The sequence below is a fragment of the Gastrolobium bilobum genome, unplaced genomic scaffold (genome assembly GCF_033153095.1).
Source record: "Gastrolobium bilobum isolate Gb01-03AN ecotype WA unplaced genomic scaffold, APGP_CSIRO_Gbil_v1 utg5503, whole genome shotgun sequence".
Classification (NCBI taxonomy): domain Eukaryota; kingdom Viridiplantae; phylum Streptophyta; class Magnoliopsida; order Fabales; family Fabaceae; genus Gastrolobium; species Gastrolobium bilobum.
In genome coordinates, this window is record NW_026897634.1 from 230,908 (window position 1) to 245,930 (window position 15,023).

The 15,023-nt window shown below is 35.3% G+C and overlaps 2 protein-coding genes across 5 annotated transcripts; both read left to right on the top strand.

Annotated features, from left to right (window-relative positions):
- The first annotated feature begins 875 nt into the window (after positions 1 to 875).
- LOC133308863 (BTB/POZ domain-containing protein NPY4-like) lies at positions 876 to 5,527 on the top strand. 4 transcript variants are annotated; one of them, XM_061509596.1, is made up of 5 exons: positions 876 to 1,300; positions 2,490 to 2,559; positions 3,184 to 4,356; positions 4,784 to 5,080; positions 5,153 to 5,527. In XM_061509596.1, exons 1-5 carry the CDS (start codon positions 1,239 to 1,241, stop codon positions 5,360 to 5,362), a joined length of 1,812 nt encoding a protein of 603 aa, XP_061365580.1. In that variant the 5' UTR covers positions 876 to 1,238; the 3' UTR covers positions 5,363 to 5,527. The 4 variants fall into 4 exon arrangements, with proteins under 4 accessions (XP_061365580.1, XP_061365579.1, XP_061365578.1 ...); XM_061509595.1 differs by having other exon boundaries at positions 3,184 to 4,118; positions 4,173 to 4,356; positions 4,784 to 5,527; XM_061509594.1 differs by having other exon boundaries at positions 3,184 to 4,110; positions 4,162 to 4,356; positions 4,784 to 5,527.
- Positions 5,528 to 12,242: 6,715 nt separating this feature from the next.
- Positions 12,243 to 14,648, top strand: LOC133308856 (uncharacterized). The gene has a single exon (XM_061509576.1). It carries the CDS (start codon positions 12,243 to 12,245, stop codon positions 14,646 to 14,648), a length of 2,406 nt encoding a protein of 801 aa, XP_061365560.1.
- The last annotated feature ends 375 nt before the right edge of the window (positions 14,649 to 15,023 follow it).

Consider the following 15,023-nt stretch of genomic DNA (forward strand, 5'->3'; position numbering starts at 1 on the left):
GCTGTGGTGGCTGTCAAAGATGAGGAACAAGTCATCTTTTTGAAGAGTGGTCTTTTGGGTTTGTTTGGGTGGTTTATATGATATGTGGGGTTCTTCTTCTTTCAGGATATAGTGCTTACTCATGCACTTAACTTTGTGTTTGTTGTCGTGCATTCTTCACATTAGATTCTTCTTAATTACTCGGCAGAGCCAGACATGCATTCAGATTTCGGATCTCTTTGATTAGCTCAGAATCTTTTGAGTGACCATCCCTCTTGCGGCACTTTCCTTTTTTGTTATCTGCTTCTACTTGTATCACTCTTTTTGTCCTGCATTCTACTTTGGTTTCTCAAGTATTTATACACCGAGAAAGAGAAGAACAATTCTGGGTCTGGTACGTATTCTGTGCTTCCGTTGAGATTCTCTTCATTTATTCTCTTTTATCAGTACAGTTTGCTCCATTTATACTAAGTCCGAAGTTTTTTTTTTTCCATTTTTCTTCTGTGCGTATTGTTTATTAAGCTGAACATGAAATTGGGTGTCCATTTGTCTCAGAAAAATGTAGTTTTTCCACCTATATGTATAGTCTTTGAAAAGATCTTTTTTTTTTCCTATTGCCGAGTTAAACGTGTGCAATACTGTCTTGTGTTGCAGCAGGTACCTGAAACCAGAAAGGGTGTTGCTGGTGGTGTCTAAATCCGTTGTTGGAACAACAAAGTAAGAAGGAAAGGAAGGGAGTATCTAGATTCAGAAACATAAATTTAAAAAGGATTTGGGCGGTGGTGTCAGTTTTGAGCAAGTGGGGGTGTCTCTGATTCTATCTTTAAGAAATTATATATATATAAGTATGTGTATGCTTGAGATAGTATGTTTCTGTTGGCAATGTCTCCTAACATGACCATCTTCTGCCAGGTCCTTGGTTTGTGTTGCCATTTTATTATGTAACATGCTCTTTGAGTCTCTTCCCTTTTCAAGTGAGCAAAAGAAAAACTATTAAAAAAATGTCGAAAAAAAAACTATATTGGCACTCTTAGTGGCCTCGATTTGTGGAAAAGATTCGGTTTTAGTAGGAAATATACCATATATCTATTTGTTTCTTCTTTCCTCGCCTCTGGATTTTAGCAAAGGTACACTCCTTCTTTCTTAAATCCAAACTTTGAGTCGGTGGTTTTGCCCAAGTGTTTGCAGCTGTAGTAGAAACCTTAGATTTGTATCCAGATAAGGAAAACTGAGCAACATAGTTATTTCCTTTGGCCAAGATGAAGTTTATGAAACTTGGATCTAAGCCAGATTCTTTTCAGAATGATGGCGATAATATCAGGTATGAGATCAATCTCCTCTTTCTACTCCGAACCTCACTTCACTTGATATATATATATATATATATATTGAAGTTTTTTTTCCCCCCTTTTATCTCTTTTTAGCTCTTGCTTTGGAATTTTGTATTTTAGGTTTCTTCCAACTGATGCTTTCTTACTAATTTCTCCTTCCAAATCCTAGTATTGGTTTCTTTTTAGCTTGGTTCCTCGTACTATTTCATTATTCTTGTGTTTTACCTTGACTCTGAACAATCAATCCTTGTAGATTTCTGTTTTGTTGAGCTTTCCTTCATTTTTCATATACATACGCAAATAACCACTTTTCTTCATTGTTCAATCTTACTTTTCTGGTTATACCAGCATTCATTGCTTTTCTTTTCGATTTTACAAAAGAATCTTGTTTCTTTTTGAGAGCGTTTTCTGGTATAAATAAAGGAACAAATCTATATATGTCTTATGTATATAAATATATATTAGTAGGCAGTTTAATAGTTACATACTAATTTGGCATGGCAGCTACAGTTAACAGAGTAAACAATATGAATTAACATAAACCTATGAGCTTTTATTTTACTTATGACACTTGAGATATATGTAATGTAACCACAAACCTTATTAGTTTATAGGAACTTTTTCTTTGTTTCTGAATATGATGTTTTTTTCTTTTGGAGCAAATGACAGAAGTCTGAGTACCTTTAACTCCAATAGAAAACAAGTCTTAGATCATTTATTGTAATTATCAACTGGAAACTTATCTAGAAATCATCAAAATTTCCATCCTTGCAATATATGCATTCTGTACTTTCATGCAAACATAATGAATTATACTATTTTCATCTGTCCCATTCTCCATCTGTGTACTTTTTAACATATAGCACTTGCTTATGTTACCATCTGACTTTTCTATATTTTTTTGAGTGGCCGTATTTGGTTATATGCTCTACATCTTCATATTTAATGGACAATAATAGATCTATGTATCAATTTCGGTAATCTAAGCAATAAGAAAAAAGAGACATAGTGTTCTTTCCTTTGAATCTTAAATTGCGTAAGTTGTATGTCACATTTTTCATCTGCGGTGGGTTCAATAAATTTTTATTGTGATTTTATTTTTCTTCTATCTCTGTTTCTTCTATTTCTTGATTTGTTTCTTTCATTTAAAACTAACATGTACCATCATATATTTGTCAGGTATGTAGCGAATGAGTTGGCAACTGACATAGTCATTAATGTTGGAGATGTAAAATTTTGTCTCCATAAGGTAAGATTCAATCTGACGTTGAGGTGATATAGTAATTTGATATATATCTTTCTTGGTAAATAAACAGCTGATTTTTCTTGTCAATTAAGGCATCTCTTGATCCCTGTATTAGAAAGAGAAGTCCATAATTTAATTCAACAGTTAGAAATGTCTGCTTATGGAGGCAAACAATAACCAACTTCATATGTCTTGTCAATACTTATTAAAAGGAAGAATATGGGGTCAAATGCTGTTCTATATTAGTCTAATCCGTTCTATCCTCTTGAATGGCATGGAAATTTCTTTTCTTAATGTATTATGAAGACTAGTTTAGGTAGGGTCAGATTATGTACGTCACTTTGTGTTTTTAACCATTCCGATGACTAGGATGGTTTGATTTTACATTTTCAAATTGTTCTGGTAGCTGGACGCTAGGATTGTGGATAACAATATCTGTCAAAACTCTCAATTGGATTTCATAATGGCTTTACCTACTTTACTAGCCTGAAAACTCTCTGTTATTGTTAAAGGTGATTGGTTTGTTAAATATGTCCATGTTTGCTACCTATGTTTATTTAGTCTGATTATGGACTACATTATCCTTCCTACTGCCGATCATGATCTTAAGCTGATCAATATATGCAGTTTCCTCTTCTGTCAAAAAGTGCACGCTTCCAAAAGCTGGTTACAGACACAAATGAGGAGAACAATGATGAAGTCCATATCCATGACATTCCTGGAGGACCTGCTGCTTTTGAAATATGTGCCAAGTTCTGTTATGGTATGACAGTCACTCTTAATGCATACAATGTCGTTGCAGCTCGCTGTGCAGCTGAATATCTTGAGATGTATGAAACTGTCGAGAAAGGAAATCTCATCTACAAGATTGAAGTCTTCCTCAACTCCAGCATTTTCAGGAGTTGGAAAGACTCAATCATTGTTCTTCAAACTACCAAGTCTCTTCGTCCATGGTCTGAGGAACTTAAGGTAGTGAGCCATGGCCTTGATTCCATAGCAACCAAGGCTTCAATTGATACATCCAAGGTGGAGTGGTCATACACCTATAATAGGAAAAAGCTAACATCTGAAAATGGTAATGATCCTCACTTGAATAGTGTGAAGAAACAACAACTGGTTCCAAAGGACTGGTGGGTGGAGGACCTTTGTGAGCTCCAACTTGATCTCTATGAACGGGTCATAACAACAATTATAACTAAAGGCAATGCTTCTGGTGTTGTAATTGGAGAAGCTCTAAATTCTTATGCCTCAAGAAGGATACCTGGTTTCAACAAGGGTGTGATCCAAGGAGATGTCATAAAGAATAGAGTATTGCTGGAGACTATAGTCCGACTATTGCCCACAAATACAGGCAGCGCCTCTTTCAGTTTCTTGCTGAAGTTATTAAGGGCAGCTTTGCTGTTGGAATGTGAAGAGTTGGAGAGATCTGAACTGATGAGGAGAATAGGTCAGTGCCTTGAGGAGGCTAAGGTGGCTGATCTACTGATTCGTGCCCCAGTTGGTGAGGCAATTTTTGATGTTGATACTGTGCAAAGGCTAGTTGAAGAGTTTGTAGCGCGAGAGCAGCATGCTCAGACTGATTCTCTGTTGGAAGATGAATTGCAGGAGATCAGAAGCCCCATGATGGTATCAGATCCTTCTAAGATTAAGGTGGCAAAACTGGTGGATGGCTATCTTGCTGAGATTGCACACGATCCCAATTTACCTCTTTCAAAATTTGTTTATCTTGCTGAATTGGTTTCAAGCTTCCCAAGAGCATCTCATGATGGCCTTTATCGTGCCATTGACATATATTTAAAGGTAAATTCCTTGTACTTGAAGTTATTTTTCTGGAAGTATATAGATCCTGCCAGGTATCATCTTCTCACATTTGTCCTAAATGAATGTCTGGGGTTCCAAAATTGTACAACTCACTGAAAAGTCAATAAATGCATTACTATTTTTAGACGTATGTTATCTTCCTCACAGTACTTCCTCTAAGGAGATTTTCCAATAGGCTAGGAATAATTAACTCCTAACTGACACCATCTGTTACATATTCATCCCTGTAAATTTTAATGATGATTTATTTTGGTGTGATGATTTTTCCTATAGTCCTGAAATATTATTTTCACATTAAAGTCGTCTCTAAATTGACTTTGCTTGTTAACTTCATAAAAGTAAATGGATCAATGTCGTTGATATTAATCTAATTTCCAAGGTTCAATGTACGTTCTATGTCATGCAGGAACATCCTGGAATCAGCAAGAGCGAGAGGAAAAGAATATGTAGGTTGATGGATTGCAGAAAGTTGTCTATAGACGCATGCATGCATGCTGTGCAGAATGAACGGCTTCCGATGCGTGTTGTTGTGCAGGTTCTCTTCTTTGAACAGCTAAGAGCTACTACATGTTCTGGAGGCAACAACACACCAGATCTTCACGGTTCTATCAGGGCCTTGCTTCCTGGTGGATCTCATGGGAGCTCAAGGTCTACTCTAACCAATACAGAAGATGAATGGGATGCGGCGGGGACAGTAGAAGACATAAGAGCTCTGAAAGCAGAACTTGCTACCCTAAAATTATCAGGTGGGAGCAGTGGGGTTAGCAGCAGAAACAGCAATGATGGTGGTAAAGGCAATACTGAGAAAGTTGCTGCTAGTAAAATGAAAGGTCTCATGTCAAAGAAGATATTCTCTAAGATTTGGTCAAGTAAAGAAAGAAGTGGTGAGCTAACTAGCTCTGATACATCAGAGAGCCCTGCTTCTACAGTTGTAGAGGAAACAAAATCTACCCCATCTAGAAGTAGGAGGCATTCAGTATCTTAGACCATGTTTTGCAGTATTTGAGCTCTATTCAATCATTGTATAATCATCTCACTGAAGTAGCATTAGGAGTTAAGAGCTCACTGACATCTTCAAGCTGATTCTTCAATGGAACTCTGAGGAAAATGTTGGCATGTGGCTAAAGAATGTAGCACCAAGAATAGTGTATGTTGATTGTGGCTATATCATGGGGATGCAAATTCAATCAGCCATTACTGGTCTTGATTTAGAGATGAGCTCTATTAGTGACCCAGTTTTGATGTACTATAATGAGAAAAGGAATGTCATTGCTCTTCCCCCTTCTTGGTCTTGATGCTATTATTGGTGACTTGTTTGTGACTGCCAAAACTTTATGAATTTAAAACATACTTTCTTAAAACACACAGGAGAGGTTAGGTATGGAGAATTTAAAATTGCCAAGTATCTTAGATAAGATACCTTAAATGAGAGATTGGGAGACGAGAATTCAAAATCTCAAGTATCACAACCGAAAATCATTTATAATTGTCGTGAATGTATGGTCCTTGTATTTGATAGCAAATCGAGGTTCAACTACAAACTCTTCAATTAGATTATGTTTAGGTGTCAGACACTACCACCGATTTTAGTATCTAACGTTCAATGTGGAGCAGAAAATTTACCCACCTTGCATGCACCACATCTCAATAACAATGCGCTTCAAAATAAGATAACTGTTAAGAGTGTTAGTGTTAATAGTGTAGAAGTCCCACATTGAGTGTGTCTCTTTGTATTCTTCAATTGGTTTGCTATATAATAGTACCAATGTTGTGTAGTTTAATAAAACAAGGATTACTATCATTTCCTCTTGTATCTATGATATTTAACATGGTATCAGAGCCTAACAAGAGGAATCTTAATCCGTTTAACTTAGTTCTATTTTCCATAATTTCAATATGGTTATAGAGAGATATCACCCTCCTTGAGGGATTCCCGTTGCTATTTCTTTTTCGGGCTTTTCTTAGTATGTTCTGTGACTGCAGCTTAGACTGGTCTGTCACATCAGAAAAGAATGATCCTTAGGAAATTGTTGGGTTGACCACCGTTGTCACCGACCACTGTTGATCGCGTCGTCCACCGTTGACAGCCGTCTCCGGCGACTTTTCCAGTGACTTTTTCGATGACTTTCCAGCGACTTTTTCGGCGATCCACCACCGTCTCCGACGACTTTTCCGACGACCCATCGCCGTCTCCGGCGACTTTTCCGATTCCGCGAAGCTTTGTTTTTCTTTAATCTTCTTTCTTCCCAAGATGGAGTATTTATACTATTCATCATCCATCTTGAGGGGGAGCACTGTCCAAGTTGTTGATGTTGTCTCCGCTGATGTTAATTCCGACACTGAAGTTCCTTTTAAGGGGGAGCACTGTCCATGTTGCTGATGGTCATTCCAGCACAATTGTCTTTGACGATGATAATTTCGGCACTGTTTAGAAGTTCCTCTTGAGGGGGAGCACTGTCCATGTTGCTGATGATCATTCCAGCACAATTGTCTTTGTCGATGATAATTCCGGCACTGTTTAGAAGTTCCTCTTGAGGGGGAGCACTATCCATGTTGCTGATGGTCATTCCAGCACAATTGTCTTTGCCGATGATAATTCCGGCACTGTTTAGAAGTTCCTCTTGAGGGGGAGCACCGTCCATGTTGCTGATGGTCATTCTAGCACAATTGTCTTTGCCGATGATCATTCCGGCATCTTCCATGTTGATGTTCATTTCGACGCCATTTTTAGCACATTGTTGATTTTTGGTTTCTCATTTAGGAGATTTATTTTGATGTTATGTTACTTGGTCTTTCTTGTAATAAGCTTATAGCATAGTCAAGGGTAAACCGCGACTGCTCACCAACTGTTAAATGAAATGTCTGAGAGGGATCTTGATGCTGATGTCCTGGTCAGCTCAGTTGTCTTTGCCGATGATAATTCCGGCACCATCCATGCTCTGATGTCCATTCCAGCACTGTCTCTTTATCAGCTCTTCAGATTGATGGTCATTCCAGTTGATTTGTTGTACTTAGTCATTTCATTTCGTTGATGTAGCATTGTTGTTTTTGGTTCCTAATGGGAGTATTATTTATGTATCAAGCTTGTAGCATACGATCTATATGCTACAGCTTGAGGGGGAGTGTTAAGAGTGTTAGTGTTAATAGTGTAGAAGTCCCACATTGAGTGTGTCTCTTTGTATTCTTCAATTGATTTGCTATATAATAGCACCAATGTTGTGTAGTTTAATAAAACAAGGATTACTATCATTTCCTCTTGTATCTATGATATTTAACAATAACATAAATTTATCCAAAAATAATAATATTCCCATACGACCGTGATATAAAAACTTGAACGATCAGAAAATATAACCGAAACTTTAGTTGCCGACCAGCAAACTAACAAAAAAAAAAAAACCGCAAGCCCTCAAGGCCGCAAAAGACCAAGGAAAACTGCAAACACCACTAAACACTAACGAGATGTTTGGTAAGAGAGAAATTTTTATTTATTCGGAAACAATAGATTACTAGAATGTAGTGGAAAATATATTTTTCTAGAATGTTACTTAAAAGCTGTTTGGTATGACCAAAATTTTTAGGAATTTTGTAGTTTATTTTACTGAGTGTGTGTTTGGTTGATTGTGAAATATTAGTGGGAATATAATGGTATTTTACAAAAATAACTCCACTTTTATTTTTTAATATCATATTATATGAAATGTTAAACGTAAGAAAATATCTGCACATAGTTGTTTACAACAAAACAAAAAAAAAGACTTTTTTAGGACTTCCGGACTTCAGCCAATATGTCAATATTCTTCATCGTATATCTTCTGATGTGTAAACAGAGTTTTCACAGATATCGTCCACAAAACAAGGTTAGTTTCGTCCACATATTCAAGCCTTAATTTTCACTTCTCCAGGCACACGAAAATTTTCCATCTAATCCATGGGATTTTTTAGCTGAGCACCGTACACAACTTAACACAACATCAATTTCTGGGATAAAATATTTGTCATGAAAGTTTTTCATTTTTTTGCACCAAATATGGGATCCTTATTTCTCCAAAGATGGTTTTCAGGGAAATGTAAAATATATCTAGTATCAAACGGGCCCTAAAGAATAGTAAAGGGTGCTCAAGAGAAAGAATACCACCTTGGTTGAGGGGACTTTGCAATGATAGAAACAAGGTATAAGAAACTTGGTAAGACCAAAAAAATAAAAATACAACTGGGACTAACATGGGCCTGCAATGCATAAAAGGCTTTTGCACTTTCTGCAGTGGATAAGGCTACACCTTTTTAAGGGAGTTGGGGAACCCTCAACATGCAGATTATCCAAGACCCAATAGGTTAGGCTTTATATCTTTCTTCAGTTCGACCAACTATCTGAGCCCACGATTATTTCATAGTCTAACTTTCTTTCTTTCAGCCTTTTATTTTCCTATTTATAATTAAATTAAGGGAAAATGATTTGTCCTTTTAAATAATATAACTTAGTCCTTTTAGCAATTTATAATTATATACAAAGGGTAATACATAGTTATAATATTAAAATTGTACTTTTTCTCTCTCTCTTCACACATTGTTTACTGATGTACTATCCTTAATAGATAGTTGTAAATTGCTAAGACAAGTTTTTAACCCTTAAATTAATAATCAAACAACTCTTACTGGGCTCTAAGATTAAGGCATCCCAGTTTTCTAAATTGTCAATTGTGCTTCAATAATCGATAGTGTGCACTCAATTGACCACTTGACCTATTGTTAACAGTAGAATGAATTATCCCAGTGATTACAGAGCAGTTTTAAAAGTCATTGTAAATGCATGATTGGGAATTGGGGTCACAACAAATAAACAATTTAGTCAATGTAGTAGCCTAGTAGGCTTTTTCCTCATTGCTTCCCCTTCTAATTCTTATGTCAAACGACATTGATTTTTATACTTCCCCATTCAAAGCAGGTGGAGCTCTTGAGGATAATATTAATTTGGACATTATTGTCATGTTAATTACACGGCAGCTATGGTCACATTAGTCTAATCCTACCTTAATACAAATGGAGAAAAGAGAGATTTGTCCTCTAAAAAGTGTGCTAACTTACATACATGATCCCATTTATTAACTGTGAACGTGAAAAAGAACTAAATAAAAACAAACTTAATGCCACCCAAATTTAACTTCAACTTGCCTTTTGTCGTTGTCCTTAAAACAAACCAATCAGTCAATTGAACTTTACATGGTGGAAAAATAAAGACAAATACCAACGGCAAGCACTCAGGAAAAATAAATAAATAATAACTTTCATTGTAATTAAATTGGCTATCACTTTCCTTCTTCATGGATTTCTTTGTCCATTGTCTCTCAGCTATATGTGGCCTATCTTATTAAATTTGAAGATGAGAACTAGGAGAATAAGTTTCCACATCTAAATAATGTTTAGTTCAACACTAGGCTAGAGTGAACACGCTCGAACCTTGCCTTACACTACCACTAATAATTTACTAATACTTATTATATAGTGTAGGTGATTTAATTATTGGATTAAAAACAAATCAAACTTTAGCTTGTCGTATCAGCCAAATGAGAGAAGACACTGGTGCACAAATAAGTCAGTCTATCTATCACTTTTCACTTTAATTTCCTTAGCAAGACATGGAAAAATAAGAGTCACTTGTACATTTTTTTAGACCAGATCAGAGCTTCATGTCCAATGGGAGTGAATGCTGCTAAAATTTCCAGGAAGGAATCTTTGAAGTTTGAACCCAGCACTAGAAAATGTTAATATTGTTAAGTTTCAACGCAATGGGATTCGAGAGAGTACTTGGTGTTTGGCTCTTATGGTGAAAGTCACAAATTGTTGAGGTCATTTAATGTTTTTATATTTGGAAGGAGTGTGAACAATGAAATTTACAATTGGTCTAAACATAAGTCCTCTGTTTTCATTATTGTATGATTATATCAAATACCACACAAACAACGCATAGCACAATAAAGTAAACCCTCTGGTCTGATCATAATATTATTATTAATAATTGAAATGTGGCAATAAAAAATTATTCATTATATATATATATATATATATATATATATATATATATATATATATATTAAAAGATATTAACTTTGGAATATAATTGATTAAATTTACAAAAATGTATGAGACAATTTATGGAGTAAATTACATTCACATTTTCGGTTTTTTTTTTTTTAAATTATACTCACCTTTATCTTTTATTTTTCATTCGCTTGAAATTGACATTAACTTTCATTATGTTTTCCGTAAACTCAGAAACAAGGGCACCTCTCTCTCTCTCTAAAAGGAACTTAGCATTATTATTAAAAAGAAAAGGTGAAGAAGTCATTTTTGGAGATCAAACCTATTCCGTTTCTGTTTTTTTAATTAATTTCTTTTTTAGAGGAGAGTGTGAATTAAAAAAATTGCATTTAAAAATTAATTTATTTCAATAGAACTTATTTAATGATATACGCTCATGAGCAGAGGCGGACCCAAGTCAAAGACAAGATGGGCACTTGCCCACCCTCAAATTTTGACATGAAAAGACTAAAATACCCCTAACTTAAAATTAAGTTTTTTTATATTTTTTTTTGTTTTTCTCCTCCATCAGTAAGCAGACCACCTTCGTTAGACCAAATCAAAAAAACCTATGTACCTAATTCGGAGCACACAGCTAGGGTCGAAGTGTTGAAGCGAGCACAGCTAGGGTCGTCATTCGTCAAGGCTGGCCATCCTTAAAACTTTCGAGCACAGGCCTGGGGTCGAAGTCGAAGATGTCCTCCGTTCAGGTTCAGCCGTTGAGAGGTAATTCTCCTTCCCTTTGAGCACAGCTATTTTCAATTTGCATTGTAAGTGGTTGATTTGATTTGATTGCTATCAATGATACTGGAGTGGAAAGAAATGAAACTTCATTGATTCGGTTGCCTTATCCTTGTTCGACTAATACATTCAATTGGAAATTAACCCGATTCTTGTGTTGAATCCCAATTTTTTTTTTCTGGTTGAAATAAAAATAATGCAGAATCCCAATTTTTTTTCCCGGTTGAAATGAAATTAATGCAGAATCCCAATTTTTTTTCCGTTTGAAATGCTCTGAAAGCTGGAGGCATGGCTCCTAAATGAGGATCTTATACTCCTTCCAATCTCTGCCAACTCAATTCTCAGAGACTCTATCTCATCCTCACCTTCCAACTTAGCCATCTAAACACAAGACTAAGCAGCTTATATGTTGAATGAATGATATGTTCCACTTCAACATATTATATAGAAAGTGTCGTGTGCGTTTTTAAGCTTGAGTGTGATAGTTGATGATGCAATATGTTTTATCTTGGCGTGCAAATGGCTTCTAAATTTGTTGTCAAGGTATCAAATCAAAATGAATACCATAACAAACCTTTGTTTTTTTATACATTAATTAATCTCTAAAGTCCAAATTCTAGGACATATTTGAAAATACTTTACTAAGATGAAGATCTCTTATCACCAATGAGAATTCGCCTCAGTACAGAATATATGGATCTATTAGCCCTTTTACTTTTTCCCTTAGTTCTAGAAGAATATATATATACATATTTAAATTGTTTCTTTATGGAATTGTTCATCTTATACGCAGGGAGATCTATATGATCACGAGAGCTATTGAAGTTATTCTTGGTTAATTCTTTGCTGTTTACTTCCTAGTTCCTTTCCCTCTTTATCACAGGTTAGTTAGTGAATATTTCAATACCTTAATCCATGCCTGTTTGGAATATTTCAAGGCATTAGCCTTTCATTCCTTTGAATAGTATGCTAAACACATCCTCTGTTTTTGTATTATAAGGTGTTTGATAAGCACGACAACTTTTTCTCATTTGTTATTTTTTAGGATGGAAAGGTATGTAGGTTCTTTTTTTACAAAGTCAAGTGGTGGTACTAAACGTACTCGAAAAGAAGGTCCACCGGATAAACAAAATGAGTGTGCTACTCCCTCAAGTCAGAACAAACCAACAGTAGAAGGTCCACCAGATTTGTATGTTCCTGATCCGGGTAAAAGACTTCCTATTATGAGATTTGCGAAGAGTGCTCAAGAAAGGGAAATGATTCAAAGAATTTATCTAACGAATGGTCCTTGTCAACCAAAACTTGACAACTTTCCTCAATCCTTAATTGGGGGTAAAATGCGTAGATTTAATCCTCAATGGTACAATGAGTTTGGCACTTGGTTGGAGTATAGTGAATCAAAAGATGCTGTATTTTGCTTGCATTGTTATCTATTTAAATGTGAGCATGGTGATGGAAGGGCTGGTCATGATTCATTTACAGGAGAAGGATTTAGCAATTGGAAGGACAAACAACGGCTTTTTAAACATATTGGGAAAGTTAGAAGCATTCATAACTTGTGCTTCAGTGCTGCCAAAGATTTGATGAATCAAAATCAATATATTGACATTGTTGTGTCTGGCATTTCTGACAAAGCCAAACAGGATTATTGTATTCGTCTGAATGGTTCTATTCGATGTATTCGATATCTCATACGACAAGGTTTGGCTTTCCGGGGACATAATGAGACAGATGCTTCAATGAATCAGGGAAATTTTGTGGAGCTTGTAAAATTCCTTTGTGAAAGCAATGAGGAGGTAAATAATGTGTCTTTGAATAATGCCCCCGAAAATCTCAAAATGATAGCTCCCTCAATTCAGAAAGATATTACTAATGTTGCTGCTAGTTTAGTTACCAGAGCTATTATTTCAGATATTGGGGATAATTTCTTCTCTATACTAGTTGATGAAGCTCGTGATATATCAATTAAAGAACAGATGGAAATTGTTTTAAGATATGTGAACTGCAACAGTGACATTATTGAGCGTTTTCTTGGTCTTGTTCATGTTTCAGATACTACAGCTAGTTCACTTAAAGAAACGATTGAGATAAGTTTTGCCAAAAATGGCTTGAGCTTGACAAAGATTCGAGGTCAAGGTTATGATGGCGCAAGCAATATGAGTGGTCAATTTAGTGGTCTGAAAAGCTTGATTTTAGTTGAAAATAATTCTGCTTACTATGTTCACTGCTTTGCACATCAACTTCAGTTAGCTCTAGTAGCTTGTGCTAAAAAGGTTTACGCTTTGACTGATTTCTTTAATTTTATACCGTTGCTGTGTAATGCAGTTGGTGCTTCTTGCAAAAGAGCAGATATTTTGAGAGAAAAGCAATTTGATGAGATAGTCAAAAGTATTGCAAGCGGTGATGTTCAATCAGGGAGAGGCTTGAATCAAGAAATGAGTTTGTCACGACCAGGGGATACACGTTGGAGCTCACATTACCGATCATTGGTAAGTCTGTGTACATTGTTTGATCCAGTGCTTGATGTGCTAGAAATTATAAAAGACGATACAACCCTTATGCAAGCAAAAAGGTCTGAAGCCTCTGGCCTTATGATGCGTATGCAAACTTTTGAATTTGTATTACTTTTGAACCTGATGATCAAGGTCTTGGCAATAACGAATGAGTTGTCACAAACACTTCAAAGAAAAGATCAAGATATTGTAAATGCTATGACTCTTGTAAAAGTTTCAAAGGTGTTATTACAGAATATGAGGGATAATGAGTGGGATAATCTATTTAAGAAGACTTCTGATTTTTGTATAAAACATGATATAGATATCCCTGATATGGAAAGTGTACTTGCATTACAAGGGAGAACAAAACGTAGAGGACCAGTTACTCATCTGCATCACTTTAAGGTTGACATATTTTATGCAGTGATAGATACTCAACTTCAAGAGTTGGATGATCGTTTTAGTGAAGTTAGCTCGAATTTGCTGGAATGCATGGCATGTTTAAATCCATGCAACTCTTTCTCGGCATTTGACAAGAATAAGTTGTGTGAATTTGCTAGCTATTATCCTTCGGATTTTGATTTGAATGATTTTGTCATGCTTGAATATCAGCTCGACACGTATATTTTTGATATGCAAAGTGATCCTGATTTTTTGAATTTGCAAGGAATAGCTGATCTTGCCAAGAGGATGGTTGAAAAGAAAAAACATATTGTGTATCCTTTGGTTTATTTACTTGTAAAGTTAGCATTAACTTTGCCCGTAGCAACTGCATCTGTGGAAAGAGCATTTTCAGCTATGAAATACATCAAGACTGCACTTCGTAATCGGATTGGAGATGAATGGTTGAATGATTGTTTAGTGCCATATATTGAGAAAGATGTATTTGATAGCATTGATAATGAGGCAATTATGATGGAATTCCAAAAAATAAAGCCTAGAAGAATGACATTGTAATTATTTTTATTGTAATATACTTTTCTTGTTAAAATATATGTACTTGAACTTGAGTGCCCACCCTTCTTCAAATTCCTGGATCCGCCAGAGGACAACTAACTACACCTGATTGAGTAGGTTATAAATGGTCATCTAATCACTTTTTTTAGCTTAATTTTTTTCTAATATAAATAAAGTTCTAATATATAATTCACTAAAAGTCATGCATCGATAATTTAATATTATAGTAAAATAAAACTTAATTGTAAGATACGAAAAAGTATTATTGAAATTGGATCCAATTTATATAAATTTAAGGAACTAGCTTTATTTTAAAAAATTATTATAAATATTTTGAAATTTATCAAACATATTGGTATAGGCAATAGCACAAGT